At 49.9% G+C, this 19231-nt stretch overlaps 1 protein-coding gene across 1 annotated transcript in view; it reads left to right on the top strand.

The window, feature by feature from the left end:
* COL17A1 (collagen type XVII alpha 1 chain) overlaps positions 1-19231 on the top strand; it is a 54551-nt gene that overhangs the window by 9369 nt on the left and 25951 nt on the right. The window contains exons 5-22 of the mRNA XM_019636285.1: positions 747-878; positions 3502-3549; positions 4527-4562; positions 5676-5723; positions 7094-7237; positions 8573-8731; positions 9349-9420; positions 10695-10766; positions 11554-11622; positions 12670-12831; positions 13224-13304; positions 14457-14501; positions 15540-15746; positions 16341-16559; positions 16879-16908; positions 17246-17272; positions 18747-18773; positions 18876-18938. Of these exons, the coding sequence (XP_019491830.1) occupies positions 747-878; positions 3502-3549; positions 4527-4562; positions 5676-5723; positions 7094-7237; positions 8573-8731; positions 9349-9420; positions 10695-10766; positions 11554-11622; positions 12670-12831; positions 13224-13304; positions 14457-14501; positions 15540-15746; positions 16341-16559; positions 16879-16908; positions 17246-17272; positions 18747-18773; positions 18876-18938 (1641 nt within the window). The remainder of the gene's footprint in view (positions 1-746; positions 879-3501; positions 3550-4526; positions 4563-5675; positions 5724-7093; positions 7238-8572; positions 8732-9348; positions 9421-10694; positions 10767-11553; positions 11623-12669; positions 12832-13223; positions 13305-14456; positions 14502-15539; positions 15747-16340; positions 16560-16878; positions 16909-17245; positions 17273-18746; positions 18774-18875; positions 18939-19231) is intronic.

Below are 19231 nucleotides of genomic sequence, written 5' to 3'. Positions count from 1 at the left end.
GTGGGAGGGCAGTGGATGGGGGGTGGGGGGTTGTTACTTTGTGAGGGTGAAAAGGGTAACTATTGCATTGTTCTGTACACCTGAAACTAACAATAAATAAATAAATTAAAAAAAATAAAAATAAAAAAAAAATAAAGATCTTGGCGTGACTAAAAAGAAGACCTAAGACAGGCAACAGCCAGGTTGACCTTGGGAAGTGCCTGCCCTTATCTGTTGAGAAACCTTCCACATTGGATTTTGTTCTAGTCTATCCAGCAACAATCTCTGATTTAAATAGGTGCCAGGTCCCTGAGAAAAGTCCTGCTGAAGCCCCTCCATTTCCATGCACTGTAGCCACGTGTGTCAAGGGCCTCCCTGCGGGCTGGCCGAGTGGCTCAGTTGGTTAAGAGCTCGCTCAACAGTGCAAGCTCTGAGCAATAGCAGTTTGAGTCCTGGCCCGAGCTGAGCTGCCGATGAGCTGCCAACAGGTGGCAGGATGGCTCAGCTAAAGAAAAAAACAAAAAAACAAACAAAAAAAGGACCTCCCTGTTTTCCAGTAGTCAGCTTGAGAAGGACGGGCAGGAGCAGTCATTCCACTCCCTTTTCTGAGCAGCTGTGGGAATGCTGCGGTGGACCCTTTCAGTGCTGACGTCCTCTGGCCCCTCCATATGCGCTCTTTTATTATGAGCAGCCTGAGTGGACGTAGTTACTATAACTGGACGTGAGTCTGCTGAAGTGCTATGAGCTGATGCTTTCTTCACTTGCAGGTGGAAGCACACGAGGCAATGCCTCCACCTCCAGTTATCGGAGGGCTCCTTCACCTGCCTCCACTCTGCCCAACTCACCAGGCTCAACCTTTGAAAGGAAAGTTCACATCACCCGCCATGGAACATACGAAGGTATCAGTCCCACAGACTTTGAAAGAGAACCGTTCTCTTCCCCAAGTAACTTCACTCGTCCTTTGAAGATTGACATATTGGCACCTGTATTTACCTGTGTCTGCTCCCTCACCTTTCTCTCCACTCTTTCTTCATTTCTTTTATGGACTCATGTTACCTGGTGATTTTGTTGATCTACCCACCCCTTCATTCATTCTTTCATTCATCCTTAGTCACTTTTGCAGCTAGCATTTTTTTTTCAAATATCTGCCATGTGTTTAGCACCATACAGAATGCCCTGATGGATGCTTAAATGAATCAGGCATGGATCTTGTCTAATAGACAAGATAACAGATGAAAACAATAATGAAAAGTAAAAGGGGATCATCATTTCCAGCTGAGTCTCCAGGGAAGACTCAAGGTGGTGGTAGCATCTGAGCTGGGCCTTCGTGAGATGTAAGATTTTGATATGTGGAGGTGGAGAGATGGGGCGCTTCGGGCAGCAGGGGCAGCAGTACAGAATGATGGGCAGGAGTGTCGGGGCTTAAGTAGCAAGCAACAGAGGTGCTTCCGTGAAGAGGGCCTGAGGGACTTAGATGCAGTACAGGCTGAGATGTTTGGACTTTATTCTGCATCCAGTGAGAAGCCACAGAGATTTTTGAGCAAAAGAGTAGATCATATTTGGGACCCAGGACTAGCACTCTGGAAACTACATGTAGGGAGAACAGGGAGAGAAGTGACTGAACATGGTGACAAGTGAGGCCATGCTCAACAGTCCAGGAAAGGGAAAAGTTGGCTGGGACCAGGGGGGTTGCAGTGCGAGAGAAGAGGAGGGGCTGCAGGTGAGAGGGATTGCAGACGTAGAATTGACAGGTTTGGCAATTGATTAAATGTTGGGAGAAAGGCAATGTCAAAAGTTCAGAAATAATAGAAGTATAAAACTAAGGAATCACTGAAGTAGTAATTAGTAGAAGTTTACTGTGCACACACTAAAAAGGCAGTTTGCAGACTCAGAGCACTCAAACCAAACACGAATGGGCCTCAGGCCATATTGTTTCAAAGCAGCTTGTGTAGTGAGGAGGCAGTGACTGTTTATTCTTCACAGTGATTGGTTACACTATTGGAATTCTCTTCAGTGATAGGGCCGTCAAGTACCTCATCTTACCTTGAGAAACAGTTTAATTTTTGCTTATGATTTTCAGAGGCATAAGCAAGAAGTGACCCAGGTTAAATTAGTCTTGCAAAATATGCTAAATTAAACTTTGCTTGAATGGTTAAACTGGTTTTGTCCGCTCAGGGACTTTTCAAGGCTGGTCTTCATTTAGTTTTGATTTTAACAGGGGAAAAAAGAGTCAGCGATTCTGCTGAGATGTCAAACACAGGTGGTTGGGTTTGTGGTTGTGCCAACAATTGCAGCAGGGAGCCCAGGTGGGGGCCTCCACGTGAATGACTTCAGTTATTTGGTCCTGAAATAGAGCTGCTGGCACAGCTTGCAGATGGGGTAGCAAGCAGGCAGTGGGGCTCCCAGGACTTGAGCCCAGATAAGAAGTCAGGGCAAGACACCCCTTTTGGAATTGTTCACCAAGAGATGTTAGTAGAAGGAGAAAAACTGAAGGAGTTAGATGAGGAAGAGGGTATAAAAATCCAAAGAGAGCAAAGAAAGATAAAGTTGGGGGAAGAAGGAGAAAAAGAGCTAAAGGGCATGGAGAGGAAGGAGAGCCTTTGAGGGGTGCGGGGAGACCAGGAACAGGCGGCATCATTGGAGTCAGCCGGAGAAAGTGCTCAGGGTCAAGAAGGAGGAGAGAGGAGGGAGAAGTTTGGGTTCTTCTTCAAAGGTTCCTCGGGTTCCTGGTGATCTACAGAAGCAGCTTTAGTGGGAAACCGACAAGCCAGGCAGCAAATGGTTCTAATAGTGAACGGAGAAGGGTACTGGTGATGGAGAAGCAGCATTAAGGAATGGGTACACCAGTAAATAACTTAAGACCCAGAGTTGTCAGGGGACCCTGGGGAGCCCCAAATTCAGGCAAAGAGGATGGTGTCCCTAGAGTGCTTTCTGATGTTAGGCCTGCGTCAGCATGGGGCTGGTTCCTTCATTTTAACAGGGTGCACACTGGGGATGACCTTCACAAGGCCAGAGACACCCTGGTGCTGACAGCACATTTACCTGGCCAGGCACAGGTCACCTGCACCAGAACTGGTATAGGGCAAATGCAGTCGTGCAGTAGAGGAAGGGAAAACAAAAAAGGAAATGGAAACCTCCTGCCTTTCTTTGTTCAAACCCTGCCCCCACTGGAGTAGATCAGGGGTCAGAACAAGGTGCCAACAACCTCGTCTACCAGGCACCTAAATCAGGGGTTAAATCAGGAGCCTGCTGAAGAGCACCTGTCAACCTCCTGAACACGCTGGCTGTGAGGCTCAGAAAGGAGGGACCAGCACCACCCACCCCTCTTGGAAGCCATCTGGGCTTAAGTGACCATTGGTACAGGCAGACCTGGGAGATATTGTGGGTTTAGTTCCAGACTACAGCAATAAAGCGAGTTGTAATCTTTTTGCTGGTGGAGAGTCTTGCCTTCCATTTGTAAAAAATCACAACACCTGAGAGGCATGTGGTATGCCTGTCCTAAGTGTTTTATTCTCTCCCCAGGGAGCTCCAGTGGCAACTCTTCTCCAGAGTACCCTCGGAAGGAATTTGGTATGTCCTTTCCTCGTTTTCTGAAAAAAAAAAAAAAAAAGAAAGAAAAAAAAAAGGTCAAATAAGGCACTGGGGAAATGCCTGGGGTTGCGGGGAGGGAACATCATGCGTTAAATGGATTCTTCTAAAGGAGTTTAACCTCTGCTGACTGTTTTTCTCTTGCTTTTTATCCTTAAACAACTTAAGGAAACTGTCAACCACATTAACATGCTGTCATAAGCCCTAGCTCATGATGCTAGTGAAATGGCAAGCAATTCAGACAAGGCTCAGGCTTGGACAGACAAGCCCTAAGACCAAGCAACAATTGTAGGATTTTTTTCCTTCCACAGGACACACAGAGACCTCCCAGCAAAGAGAAACCAGGGTTAGAATGTATAAATGCCAAGCATCCCAGCACCCCTACCACAGCAGCCTTCAGAGGGGCACATTTTATGCCAACGGAAACCCTAGGCTATATCTTCACTTGGCTCAAGTCTTTGGTCCATGTTCTTGGGTTCTCACTGTGCATATGAATTGATGATATGATTATTGACTGTATAGTGCTTATAATTTATTTGCTTATAGTGGAAAAACCAAGGCAGTCTTGAACAAAAAAAACTAAAGGGAAGATCTGGCAGTCTTCTGATACATTTGATCAGTGTGTAGTCAGCCAGTCCAAATGGACCATGCTCCCAAATGGATTACCTTCGCTGACTTAACACTAAGTGTGAGCTAAGAACATGCATTTAGCTAACTTACTTAACACCCTAACTGCACTGGGCCTTGCAAAACTTTCTCTGCCTTTTGGCTATATGGTCATCATTTATTAAAGCATCCACCATCCATAAGGGCTCCTGTCTGGGAAAAAAACACACTGTGAAAATAACCTCTTTCCCCCTCCCACTCCCCTCCCTGCAAATATGTCTACCTCCATGTCAAAAATATTTAGCATGCCACCTCTCATATATATGCCTAAATGACGTTTCTTTCTTTCTCAGCGTCTTCTTCAACCAGAGGACGAAGCCAAACACGAGGTGAGCTTTACCGCTGGGATATTTCTGAGCATCTAACATGTGTGCAGCGTTGAAGCAGGAGATGGGAGGAGTTCAGGAGAACGAATAAGGCATGGTTCTGCCTTCGTGGAGCGTTCAGCATCCTGGGAATCTTTTGCTGGCTCTACCAGGATGGGAAGGGTAGATTTTGACCGTGGTCCAACGAGCACACGGAGGCAGGAATGAAAACACACGGTAACGGCCTGGGAGGTCATTGGTCCTGCTGTGGGTTACCTGAAGATGCTGGCGCTGCACCTTGTTTCACATCTAGTCTCCTGGTTGCCTTGAACAAGATGTGCTGAAATTGCCTTTATGCATCAAAAACCAAGCAAAAGCCCTTTTTCAAGTCATTCCAGGGGACAAAGACTCTGTGGCAGTTTTATACTCTTCACAGCTGCCCACAGATGAGGCTATAGGAAGGAAACGTGGTCCTGGGGGGGGCTGCTCTTGATGAGTCTGGTGAGGGTGGCAAGCGGCAGGTGTCTGTGCCACACACGTGCCAGGGCAGGGCTGTGCAGAAGGCAGGGCTCTTCCCAGGCTCCGGGAGCTCCCGATGACCAGCCTAGACTTCCCGGGGGCCTTACTATGCCAGTAACTTGAAAGTTAGGAACAGACCAACCACCCACAACATCAGGCTAATAGTTGAAAGATACCAGTTCTCCACCTGAAACGAACTAATAATGTGAAACTACCCACTTTCTGCCCTTTCCAATTCCGAAGAGGCCAAAATGGCTAAGTAAACACTACAGGTTTTGGAATTCTCTCACTAATGCCTGAGAGACCCTGGAGGCTGGAGAGAAGCTTGCTTCCTGGAAATGAGTGATTGGAAAGGGGCTGGTCATTAATGATTGTGATGGAGCCGCCCTGCTCAGCCTGGGGTTTCTGGCTGAGAGGTGTGCACTGGGCAGGGTGGGGCATGGAGAGAGGACATCTCTTTTTAAGCAGCACTCGGCCTGAGTACGCCTAGGTTTCCTATTTCCGGGACACGGACATCTCAGAGCAGCCCAAGGATTACACCACGGCTCACAGTTCAGGGTCAGGCACTGTGACCCAAGCTCCTTCATTCACAGACTTCTCCATCTGTCCCCCGCACAGAGAGCGAAATCCGAGTTCGACTGCAGAGCGCGTCCCCGTCTACCCGATGTAAGTGATCACCGTCTTGCTAAGAAAAAAAGGATCCAGAAACCCAGGACTCTGTGTGTGTGTGTGTGTGTGTGTGTGTGTGTGTGTGTGTGTCGGTCATTAAACGTCTCTAAGGGCCTTCTGTGAGAGGGACCCTGGGCTAGGTGCTGGCAGTAAGGAGCTGAGTAAGACACAGTCCCTGACACTTCATGCTTCACAAACTAATGGGGACACAGTCAACAACCAACCATGACAGCTCAGGGAACAGGGGTGCTGAGAAGCCTTCTGGGTTAGTGTCACTTGAGGGGAGAACAAGGAGTGAATCAGTTTGGATCCATGGGATGAGCTGGCACAGACATTTGAGAACACATGATGAGACATTGGAGGAGTGTTCAGTGTGAGCAGGAGGGGACTTCATGGGATACTTAGGATTAGAGAAGGTCAGAAGAAGAGTGTGAGAGTTTGAACTTGATCTCAAATGTCGGGGATTCCCCGGTCTCTGCCCACTGACTATGTTAGACTCCTGTTGTTCTTGTTAGAGATTATTTGACATTTTGAAATGAGTCTAATTATTAGGGTGGGATCCGAGTGCAAAGAGTAGGAGGAGAAAGAGCTGGGTGGGCGGCTCAGGAATCAGAGACCAGGACTTGTCCAAAGAGCTCAGCGCCTGGGGCTACGGGGTCTGACTCCAGGCCTGCTACTGTCTCACCTGAGCCCTTCCAGGCTAAGGGGCGCTGAGCCCAAAGGATGAAGATCTGAGGAGAGGGGTGTTTGGGCAGTCTTCCAGCACATACTGTCTACACATCTGTTTGTCTCCACTTATGCACTGCCCTTGCTCCACTAGATCACCTCACTACAAATAATATCAGTCAGGTGGATTTGAAATGAATTCACATGAAAGCAGCATGATGGTTAGGAGTTATGGGCCACAAATTCCTTGTGACATGCCAAAACTTACAAAGTCAGAGACCTGACACCTGAGGCGTCCTGTGCAGGGGTTGAAATCTCTGTTGATCCATTTGTTTCAAGGGGTCTGGTTCTCTAATTGCTCCAGGTGTAGATTTCTCTTGATCTAGGATGAGGGTGTCTTCCAGCCACAGACTCATCTCTGTGGTGTATGATGAGATACAGTTAGGAAATATCTACTGATGACTTTGACCTCCTTATAGAGATACTATATTTATGAGGACATTAATTCTACAAAGTGCCAGGTTGATAAGTGCTATAAATTGGCAAAATGTAAAAATTATAAGTCTAACTAAAACTATACCAGTGTGGGAAGAAGACACCATCCTCCCTAGTATTCAGAATGCCATAAATGTAATTCCCCCTGCAGTTAGACTCAGAAAAGAATGCTGGGCCTAATGGAAAGTGTGGGGATTCTTTCACAGGGACAGAGTTGGATGATGTTAAACGTTTGCTCAAGGGCAGCCGATCAGCAAGCGTGAGCCCCACGCGGAATTCCTCCAACACACTCCCCATCCCTAAGAAAGGCACTGTGGAGGCCAAAAAGGTGACAGCGAGCTCCCACTCAGGTAAGGCCTCCAGCCCCAGGCTGCCACAGAGGGAAGGGAACAAGGTGGCAGATTTGTCCTGGCCCAGGAATTCAACCATGCCCTGGCAGGCCTGGCAGGCTGTGACAAAGCACTGAGCATCGGCCTTTCATGCAGCCTGCAAATGTGGGCTGTGCTGTCTTGCTCCTGCCTGGTCAACCATCTCATGTACATGTTGTAGTTGAACTCTAGCTCCTAGAGATTCTCCCCCAGGAGACTCTGGACATCTGGAAATGTGTTAACCAGATTCCCCAAATGAAGAATATTGGGGGAAGGTGTAGTGTTTTCATTCATTCATTCATTCATTCATTCATTCATTCATTCATTCATTCAATGAATGTTAATTATATGCCTCCTCTATGCCAAGCACCAGGTACTAAGGAAAGGCAATGAACAAGGCAGACATAGTCACTGCCCTCATGGAGGCGAGGGCCTCTGGGGGAAGAAAAATGGACAACCCAAGAGGTCATAGGTTGGATGAGTTTTGTTTGACATACATCATGTGCCTACCAAGTGCAAGGCAGATTCTGTGGGAGGCAGAAAGAGGAATGAAAAGGTCCTTGGAGGGAGATGAGGAAAGAAGCCAGTTCTGCTAGGATGTGAAGCCTTCCTGTCATTTGCTACTGGGAAAGAAAACCAACAAACAAAAACCTTGAGATTGTGATCTTCCTTTTTTTTAATACAAAACCAAAACCTCAGAGTACTTTATGACATGTGTGGCTGGCTCCCTCGTGTATAAGGAGTGGGCAAAACTGGCTTCAGATGTGAAGAAGCACCAGAACTCCCCTTGGGTGCAGAGTGACCCTTGGGTCAAGTTGGCATGTGGAATGTTTAAGGAGAGTGTAAGCAGAGAAGGCTGCCATCCATGCGGTATGGCCTCAAGTGAGGGCTTCCTACCTGTGCTTGCCGTGTGCCTGCAATTCTGCCAGGATTCGCTGTGGGGCCTCGGTCACTGTTCCCTAGCACCTCTGAAGGTGGAATCAGCAACAGACAGAACATTGGTGAGGACAGCACACCAGGAGGTGGGAGGGGGACATACAAGGAGAAATGGGCAGACCCCAGAGCAAAAATTACCTACTTCAAATTTCACCAAGCGCCAGGAAGGATATCTAATCCAAGAGATCAAGTTTGCACCAGCTCCAAGGTTTCAGACAGAAGTGGGATGACCAGCGACTCTGGTTTGTTCCAGACTGAGGGAGTTTCTGGGCAGGGGACCTTCAGGATTAAACCAGGAAAGTCCCAGCAAGCCGAGCCAACTGGGTCACCCCAGCATAGAGTGCTGATTTGTCTTTTACTGGTGTGTGTGTCTGTTTCCAGTGTCCAGCACCTATGACACAACTACCCTGGATGCCAACCTTCCCTCCCACCTGTGGTCCTCCACCTTGCCGGCGGGGTCCTCCATGGGAGCCTATCACAACAACGTGACAGCCCAGAGTTCGTCCCTCTTCAATGCCAATGCCTACTCTGCAGGATCAGGTACGTGAAGCGTAGTGCACATGCCCTCCTACCCTTGAGCCCTCCACACCTTACCTGGAGCTGAATGACCTCGCTGGTGTTTGCCATCCCCGAGGCTTCCTAGAGGGGCTTTCTCTGGCCAGACACCCCAAGGTTTTACCACTGGAACTTCAGTTCAATCTCTAAGGTGTTTCTTTTGGTGGGTCCACCATAGATTACACAGATTACATAGATTACACAATATATCAGAAAAAAATGTAATGGGAAAGAATGTGAAAACGTATGCAAGGAACCTAGTTTCACTCCATGTGGGTTAACTGTGTGACCTTGAGCAAATCGTTTAACTTTGCTGGGCTTCAAGTGCCTTTTCTGTAAAGTGGTCACTAACGAGGGGGCTTTGACCAGAGCCAATGCCCACTCGAGGCTTGACCAACCCACGACCACTCCTTGGCTATGATCTAAGGCACACGGGAGACTAATGTATGGTTCTCTACTGCAAGGCTAGAGCCTAAGATTTTTCTTAAAAACAGAAATTTAACAAAATATCAAAATGCAGCCCTGGCGTTTCTTCCGGAGCTTCTGTGGTATCCCCTGTTGTGGGCTGGGTCCCTCTCACCAGCTTTCCTCCTCCCCCGCAGTCTTTGGAGTTCCAAACAACATGGCATCCTGCTCACCCACTCTGCACCCCGGAATCAGCACCTGCTCCTCAGGTCAGTGTTCTCCAGCTTCACTCACCTTTTCCAGGTGGTTTTCTTTAAAACAAAAAAAAAAGGGGGGTGGTCTGGGAGGAGGCTGTCTCCTGGTAAGGAAAATAGAATGATTTCTAGAGAAGATGTCCTTTCTGCCCAGGAGTATGAGGGCACTCCTGCACGCACACCAACGCAGAGGCAGCAGCCAAGGGGCTGCCTGAGAAGGCACAGAGCCTGCCCTCCATCTGAGACAGCTCCGTCCCCAAGGGAGAGAATTCTGCGCTAGTCTCTTTTCTCTGAGAGGTGGAGACATGGAAGTGAAGAAGCTAAGTTAGGCATAGCCTAGGTCATTTCAGGTGAAAAGCATTAAGTTAGAAGGCTCTTCTTCAGATCTTTTTCTAAATACAGTAGTTCATTGGGGGCTCAAATTTATTCACTCTATTTCTGTATATGTTACAATAGCCTATATGTGAGAAAGTTACCAGCCACATCGTTTTTTAAAGGAATCTGCCATCTCCCTGCCATGTCATGACTAACACACATAACGATGCGGGCCTTCCTTATCTCCTTGGCTGGCGTGCCTGCAAGTGCAAATGCAGGGTTCTGACTTTCAGCACCTCCGAGGGACTAGCATCCCACCAAACCCAGGGGACCCCTGGCTCACGCTGCACCTCTTCTGCCTTTGTCATTCTGCTCTGCAAAGTCCTGACTGAGGATATTGGATCTGCGATCTTGTACCCTATACACTAGATAGGATGGAATAAGAGAAGCTGTTACTGGGGAGGAATAAGTTTCGGCACATTGTTTAAAACAACCAGCCTCCGACATCATAATGGGGGTGAGGGGAGCTTTATGCGTTTGAGTCAGGAGAAGGGCTCAGGGGGAAACGAGGGCTCTGCAAAGTCAGCGCCCCCGGCTCCCTTGTGTCCAAAGCCTATGGTCACAGTTCCCACACTGCACCCAGACACACCAGGGTGCCACAGGGAACACTGCAATCGTTTTAAATTTTGAGGGATACAGCGATGTCTGTCAGACCCTGTGTGAACTACCACTATGAAGTTGTGTGGACCTAACTACTCAGTAAATGAAACAGTAACTTTGGGCCTGGTGTGAAGAGGGTGGGGCATTAAAAAAAAGTACTGTCTTAGAATGTGAGAACAGAGAAAGTTTAGGAACCTCTGTCATATGCAGAGGCATTTATCACGAAAGTAGTTTGGGGACTCCCAGGGGGATGCCTATAGCGGAGGGCCCTCCTCTATGCACCTGCACTCACCTGTCCTCCATGCCCCTCACAGTGTTTGGTGTGCAGAACAACCTGGCCCCCAGCTCATCCACCCTGTCGCACGGTGCAGCCACCACCTCCACAGGTCAGTAGCTGAGATTTGGAGCTTAGGGGCTGGGAACTAATGCCTCTTTTCAGCTATAACTTACCATATCCGTTTCCAACAACTGAATCAGGAAACAAAACATCCCTAAAAATCAATCGTCCTTTCCCACCGAAAAAACAGCCCCTAGCCCCCAACCTGGAGGTTCCAACCATAATCATATACTGGCTCAGGCATGAATAAAACCACAGGGGGGCATTGCTGTGGACTGTCACCTGTATATCCTCCTGTCTCACTGCTGTCCCTGACAGCCCACTGTCACTGCAAATCAATCATCTGGCTGCTTTTATGGTGCACCCCCTGTATAAACCTGGGGGAAGGGAGACAAGAGGCGTGAGCCTCAGCCCTGGCCCTCAACTTGCTTCCTATTGGGTTGGGGTAGAAAGTCTAATACACATGGAACAATTGGGGACTCCTGTAAGACGACATGAGTCAAGCTGTGCAGAGCAGGTGTTAGGGCTGTAAGAGTTCAGAAGGGAAGGTGATGTGGGAAGGTCTAGGAGGACTTCATGGAGGAGGTGGCCTTTGGAGCTGTCCTAGAAGGATACTTATACCAAAGAAAGTTCCATCTAAACTTTCATTGCTGCTCCCATGGCTGGAGAGAGTTGATTTCATTATGTATTATTCTTCATTATTCATTCATTATTATTCATTATTATTGTCTTCTGCTCACCTGGGGAGGCTGCCAGGGTTGGTCAGGCTGCTTCTCAGTTGCGTGGAGCCACTCTCCCTCACTGGTCTCATTTACTCAGTGGTTCCTCTCTTGCAGCATACGGTTTGAAGAAAAACATGCCCCAGGGCCCTGCCGTTGTGAGCACTGGCATGTCCACCTCTGCCGGTGAGTACTGTCCCCAGCTGCCAGGGGCACACCACAGCACACGGTGATACATGGCATATGGGAGGAGGGAATATAGCCCATTGGTGGTCTACGGTCTGCAGATGGGACTCACCCCAAGGGCCTCTCAGTTATTTCCAGGAGTAAGTAGGGATGAGCATCCCCCTGGCCTTACCTTGACCTCCTTATCCTAGAGGGGCAGGAAGCTCCACCCTCCATACCTGCCCAGGGTCAGACACACCCCAGCCACTACCCTTGTCTGGAAGCCTCTGGCAGGCTCCTGTTACACGTCATCCATGGCAAGAGCCAGGGAGCCCCTCAAAGCTGCCGCACCCTCCCTATTTTCTGTAGAATGTTTATCGAATTGGCTCACAGCTGCTTCTTTCATTGCTCTGATCCTGGTGTATTTCCTTCCATTCAACAATTCATTCATTCAAAAACCACTCACTGAGCACCTGCTTTGTGTGAGACAGACACTGTTCTACGTGTCTGGAGCACACACATGAACAAGGCAGGCTACATTCCTGCCCTCCCCAGGCTGATAATTGCAGTGGAGGAGGCAGATTAACAAGTAGACAAAGTACACGAGGTAATTTGAAGGAGAGAAATAGGTGAGGTGGGAGAGAAGGGACTGTGTGTATGTTAGACGGGGTGTTCAGGAAAAAAACCCCAGGACGCTAACACTTGAGACCTGAAGGATAGAAATGAACCTGCCCAGTTAATTAAAGCAGGGCCTGCCTGACAAGGGGCTGTTCACTAAAGATCCTGTAACATCCAGGTGAGAGGCAGCCCCATAGGCCCACTGCCCAGTGCTTCTGAACATCAACCCAACCTGCTCATCACCAGGCCCAGCCAGCAGGGGAGGCTGTCTGTCGCTCCCAAGCTGCTTCTTAGGAGCCACTGTGGGCGAGAGCAGGAGACCCTTGGACGCACCCACTAACCTCTCTTCTCCTCCCTGCTTTTCCTTCTCCTTCCTCTTCTGGTCATTTCTCCCCTCTTCCTTCTCTTGGCACCTTTTCCTTCCTCCCCACCCACTTCTTTCCTCTCCAGCCTGCACCACCAGTGTCCAGAATGATGACCTCTTGCACAAGGACTGTAAGTTCCTGATCTTGGAGAAAGACAGTGCGCCTGCCAAGAAGGAGATGGAGCTGCTGATCATGACCAAGGACAGCGGGAAGGTCTTTTCTGCCTCCCCTGCCAGCATCACTGCAAGTACGCACAAGCCCGCATGACTCCGGGTTCAGGAGAAAGGCAGACAGTGTAGGCGACCAAATGTCCCAGCAAGGTGGTTTATGAGATGTTTTAATGATGAAAACATAGTCATCCCATTCAAATGAAAAAAATGCCTGCCTGAATCGGGTGTCCCAGGGTCTGCCTTGAATGCAGACAAGCCAGGAAAATTCTGGGAAAGAGCTCCCAGAGGGTTCTTTGGGCAACAACATCAAGACTCCAACCACAAGCATCGATTGGGGGATTAACGCCAGGAAATCTGGATCCTCTTCCTATCGGGCTGACCTCTACCTCCCCAAGATGAAGTGGATGTTGGGGGGAGGGGGTGGAAGTAAGCATAGACTATCCCAGATTATCATGGATTGTGTGCACAGCCTCTTTTTCAGAGGATACCCTAAAAAAGGAAAAGCAAGCTGCCTACACTGCTGACACCTGCCTAGTATCAGAGGCTAATGGTAAGACCCAATCTGATTACTGTCCACCTTGCCTTCAGCCAATCCACGTCTCATTTATTTATTTGTCTTCTGAGACCTCACTACTCAAAGTGTGGTCCCTGAACCAACAGCAGTGGCAACACCTGGGAACATGTCAGAAACGCAGACTCCCAGGCCCTCGGCCAGACTGCTGAGCCAGAGGCTGCATTTTAACAAGTTCCCCAGTTGATTTATGCGTCCACATTATTGCAGCAAAAGCCTTACACCATGACATGTCTAAGGTCCACAGGCATTTTTTCTCATCTTCCCTTAATTTTCAGAACTAACAGAAAAATGGTTTGCAAAGCACTTGCTAGCTTTATTTTTTTTTCTTCTTAAATATCTGAATTTTTTTCCTGGATAAGCACATTTCTTCACTGCTCTGGGTTCTGTACAATTTCTCCAAATCACTGATTTTAGGGAGATCAGTAGAGAAAGGGAAAAGTTGCTTCACAGAACATTTTTAGATAAATGCAAATGAAATCAGTTACAATCCTGACAAGGCCTGGCCTTAAGTCTTCTCAGTTAGTGGTTCCTTACATTTTAGGGGTGGAGTGGAGATGTGGAGCCAAAAGACCCTTTCAGAATCTGATGAAAGCTGTAAACAATTTCCCCAGAAAATTCCACGCATGCCCACAAACACTCAGTGGTCAGATAGCATCAGGGACCCCTGAACTGCCCTGCTCCAAGCCCACCCTTGCCCTCTGGCTCCCTCCACCCCAGGTTAGGAACCTCCTGCGTTCAAAGTCCCTCAACCAAGAACTCGGAGAGTCATTTCTTACAAGCATATTTATTGTTTGAAAGCAAAGGTCACCCCTTACGTGGTCTTCTGAAAATGTCTTGGGCTTTGAAGTTTTCAGGCACAAGAGGGTTAGGATGCTGCTTTTTCCCACCAGTAATTATTTGCTAAGCCGTATCTGCATCGATGTAATTATTGCAAATATCAGATCAGTGAGATTTGAGTGGATGCTCCTGTACTTGGCTGTTCTGCTAGATGCCAGGGGAGGTGGGGGAGGGTGGCGTTGCGTGTATCTACCTAAAGCCCAGCCCAGAATCTACCCACAGGCTGTCTCATCAGCTCCTGTGCATTTAAAAGCTCAAGTCAAACCTGTGTTTTCGGTGTTTATCTTTCAGGAGAGGTGAAGACTGTGTCCACAAAGGGCAAGGCCGCCTCAGCAGGTAGGTGAGAATGGCGTTCTGGTAGCAACAGGAGCCCACGGGCTGGTTATGGTGAACGGTACAGATAACGCCCCCAGCCTGGAGCCAGTGCATGCCTGAGCTACCCAACTCTAATGAGTGCCCCTGAAGGCTTGAAGGGAGCAGGGTGGAGGGCAGTGAAGGGGGCAGGCTGGGCGATAGTGTGGGCTGCAGAAGCTTTAGTTCAGGGGCTGTTGCTCACAGACCCCACCCTTCCTCCCACTGCTAGGCACCCTTTATCTGCCCTCAGGTCTAGGGTCTCCCAACACAGCAGGAGCAACACAACAGGGCTCCTGTTGTCTTACCACCCCGCGACACACAGGCTTCAGGCTGACACAGACCACGCACATCTATCTCCAGCCTTTTACACTTTCCTCACTTCCTCCTGTAGCCTTGTGAGAGAGACAGATCCAGGGTTATCACCCCATTTTAGATACTAAAAACCCTTTGACAACAACAACAAAAGGTTTACTGGGCATCTCTTAAATGCTGAGTGTAATTCTAGGCACTTGGAGATTACAAAGAAAGAACTGTGAATACTGAGCTGTGCAGATGGGAACAACGCCTTAGGTTTGGGCCTAATCAAATACAGGAGGTTGTGGCAGATCAAAGCTCATAATCAAGATTTTCAAACCTAGAGATATGTGCTACATCCTCTGCTAATCACTTTGCATGCCTTACTTATCTCATGTCATTTAACTTATCTCATGTCATTTAACAACTGTCCTATGCAGTAGGTAATCTTTTAATCTCATTTTATATATAAAAAAAAGAAAGAGGTTAAGGGACCTCTCGGGTCCCACAGCTCAAGCCCAGGATTGTCACACTTCTGCTCTTCAGCAGCCACAGCCCTGTGCTGGTTCCAGGAGCCAGCCTCACCCCTCACAGAGCTGCACAGGGGCCTGAAAGCCCCACTCACGCTCACTCAGGCCCACAGGAAGTCACCAACGGCCAGAAAATGTGGAGGGAAGAGAGTAAGAGCCATCGGTCTTCACCTTACCCTTACCCTCTCTTCCACAGAAATCCACGGCTACAACCAATATAACGGCGGCAGTGGCGTGAAAGGGGGAGGCGGTGGCGGCGGCGGCGGCGTTGGCGGGGGCTCGTGGGGGGCAGCACCAGCCTGGTGCCCCTGCGGCTCCTGCTGCAGCTGGTGGAAATGGCTGCTGGGCCTGCTGCTCACCTGGCTGCTGCTCCTGGGGCTGCTCTTTGGCCTCATTGCTCTGGGTACGTGGCGACGGCGGCAGGGAAGCAGGCCCCACGGCCCATTCCAAAGGCAGGGGTAGCCCAGAGTGTTGGGGGTCAGGGGCGGGACATCATGGGTACAGACCCCTTGTTACTGCAGATGAGGAAACAGGCTCCAGAAGGCACCTGGCCAAGGTCCCACGGCCACCGAGTTGGCAGAGCTGGGATTCTAATGCCGCTACCGGTCCAGGGCCCAGGGCCCAGAGCCCTCTGCCCGCAGCAGCTGCGCTGAGCTCCTGGCTGCCCTTAGTAGTCAGGCCATCCCTTCTCATAGCCTTTTGCTGGCTCACACCAGCTCCCAGGGAGAGTGAGGGCCAGCACTGTCACCATGTCAGAAGACTGACCCCCAGGCCTGGTTTCTTTAAGCCTCGGTGACAATTTTCAGTAGCAGTTATAATCCCGCTGGTAGCCACAACAGATTGTCTCCGCATTAGTATCCCAGCAAAATGCCCCCAGTGGCATGGAGAAGCCGCCACAGACCCCAGAGCCTCCATTGCAGGCTCCCCCGGGGGAGTGAGTGTGTGCTGGGGAGGCCCTGGCTCTGTCCCTCGGCTGACTGCCTGTCTGCCGTTTCAGCGGAGGAGGTGCGGAAGCTGAAAGCGCGCGTGGACAAGCTGGAGCGAGTCAGCGGTGGGGTGCTGCACGACGAGGAGACGAGGAGGAACAACAAGGAGTGGCTGCACGGGGAGGCGCCCGGGGTGGGCGGAGGCCTGGACAAGCCAGGGCTAGGCGGCCACAGTCAGGAGGCGCTCTGGCTGTTCGTGAGGAACAAGCTGATGACAGAGCAAGAAAACGGTGAGCGAGTGCCTCACAGGGCAAGGGGCCTCCTTCCACTGCCTGCCCTTTGCCTCTGTGTGCAGTGGTGCCTGCTCAAGGGACTCGCATGCTCCCTCCACACTCTGTCACCCTCTTGATAATTCCGGGTGGGAGGAAGGACCAGTATTGTGAGCCCATTTGACTGCTGGGAAAACTGAGACCTAGAGAGAATTGCCCATTTTCTAATCTGATTGGTAGTCCTAGCCTAGGTTTCCTCCCACTGTATCACAGAGATCCCCTCCGCGTGTGTGTCATGCAGAAGAAATGCGACTAACTCGGGGTTTCCTTTCTCTTGCAGGCAATCTGCGAGGAAGCCCCGGCCCCAAAGGTACTGCGGTGGACGGAGCCCTTTCCCTGTTCTCGTTTCCTGCGCTCGGAGCAGGTTTTCTGGGTGGATTGGAAAACTCGTTTTTCCAAATCGAAGATCTTACGGTGCCTGTTGGGGAGGGTTAACAATTGCCTTTACAGTCAGACTATCTGAGAACAGGAAGGGACCTAAGGCATCCTCTAAGAGAGGCCCAGCAACATGGCGAAGTGACACAGACGCCACACTCAGCTCACCTTGAAACGCAGTTCACCTACTGTTAGCTGGTCTTAAAATACTAGGAGAGAAGGGCCTTTGGATTCTCACCCCATTCACAATTTTCTTATCTTTCTGATTTTAGGTGACATGGGAAGTCAAGGCCCTAAAGGTAATACAACATGGAAATTTTTACCTTAAATATTAGTAAGGGTTGACAGTTTAAAGCTATCAGCAAGTGTCAGAGGACCCATCTGACACGTTCCCTGGCCATCTCCCCTTTGTGGTGGGACCTGTGAATCGCAGAGCTGCCTGCAGACACTTGGGCTTTTTGGGGAGCATGACAGGGCAGGGCTCTACCTCTCTGGGAGAGACCTGTCTTTCTCCCCTTCTCAGGGCTCCAGGAACCCCCAGAACAAGGACCCTGAGGTAGCCGGCATCAAGGGCCTGTATCTCCCCAGCTCCAAGGGGCAGCCTGCTATACAATGCCCCGCCCCCGCCCCCCAGAGAGTTCTAGAAATACAGATTCCTGGGCCCTGGCAGGAATCAGATACCCCTGAATCACACTCTCTGGGGCTGAGCTCCCCTCCCCCCAGGTTTTTATCTGATGAGTCAGATCAGGAACCACCATTCCAGGTGAGCTTCAGCAGTCTTAGCTGAGGCAGGCTGGGGTAGATAACACCCAGCAGTCAGGAACTGAGCTCTTGTGCAGGAAATCCAGTAGGAGCAAAGCCACCTGCCTTCAGGGGGCAGGCAGGCAGGTGGACAGTCACAGGAAAAGTGCCCCACAGTGTTAGTTGGGGGACAGCCTTGTGGAACACGCTTATGTGCATAGGAAATTGATATATTTCCTCAGAAAAGTGGTTTGACAATCAATGGGACAAGCCCATAGGTGGGAGGAAGAGGTTTCCGATCCCAGTGACCACAGCAGCACTTCTGGATCTAGCTGAGTGGGGTTCACAAACTTCAGTGTGTAGGAGAATTGCCAGAAGATTCTGAGCCCCACTCCCAGAGCCTCTGATTCAGCAGGTGGGGGCGGGGNGGGTGGGGGGGGGGCGGGGAGGAGGGCCAGGAGTCTGCAGTCCTGATCACCCCAGGTGGTTCTGAGGCCAGAGGTGCAGTTTATTCCAAGAATCACTGTTTAAGATGACAGGGCCGCCCTTCTCTCCCCAGCTCCACCTCCTTTCCCAAGAGATCTCAGTGTAGAAATTGGGGTTCCTCCACTTGGTGACCCTTTGCTTCTCTTCAGGATTTCCTGCCCCCACGCACACACTCTGTGTCACGCCTGGCCCCGCTACCCCAGGTCTCCAGTGTACAGGCCACACCTCTTCTGACCCACCTTGCTGGGGATGGGGGCTGATGGTCCGGAGCCACTGAGCCTGCAGTTGCCATAAAATACAGGACACGCAGTTAAATTTGAATTACAAACAACAAATAATTTTTCCTTATAAGTATGTCCCAAACATTATATGGAACATACTTATACTAAAAATGTATTAGTGTTTATCTGCAATTCACACTTAACTGCGCATCCTGTGTTTTCATTTGCTACATTTGGCAATCCTACTTGAACCCCACCAGTGGCTCCTTTAGGTAATTGCCCAAGTCCTCTGGCTGACTTCTCTGTCTCATCTCTGCTCCCACAGGAGATCGAGGGCTCCCTGGGATGCCAGGTGCGTAACCTCTGATGGCGGGGCTGCTATTGAGGGCTCCCTGGTCCTGCCTCCCAGGTTCCAGGAGGAAAATAGGGCTGAGGTATTCTTGTGTATCCACAGGTACTCCTGGGATCTTGGGCAAACCAGGTCCAGAAGGACCAAAGGGACAAAAAGGCAATGTGGGTAAGAACTGCGTGTTCCATTCCCTCCCTCTCTCGCTCCCTCCCTTCAGTAAACATTTATTAAGTGCCTGTTGCGTGCCAGGCCCTGTTTTAGATGCTGGGGAGACATCAGTGAACAAAACAAAGAAAGCCCTGCTTACGCTTGGGTGGGGGAGAAAGACAATAAACATGATAAAAAAGTGAAGTACATAGCAGGGTAGGAGGTGGTTTGGAAATGGGGAAGACAGAGCCTGGAGGCACATGGGGAGTCCTGGAGGTGGGGGGGTAATTTAAAATAGGGCCATGAGGGGGCCC

Source organism: Hipposideros armiger, unplaced genomic scaffold (genome assembly GCF_001890085.2).
Source record: "Hipposideros armiger isolate ML-2016 unplaced genomic scaffold, ASM189008v1 scaffold_28, whole genome shotgun sequence".
NCBI lineage: Eukaryota > Metazoa > Chordata > Mammalia > Chiroptera > Hipposideridae > Hipposideros > Hipposideros armiger.
This window is presented reverse-complemented; position numbering and strand designations above follow the sequence as displayed.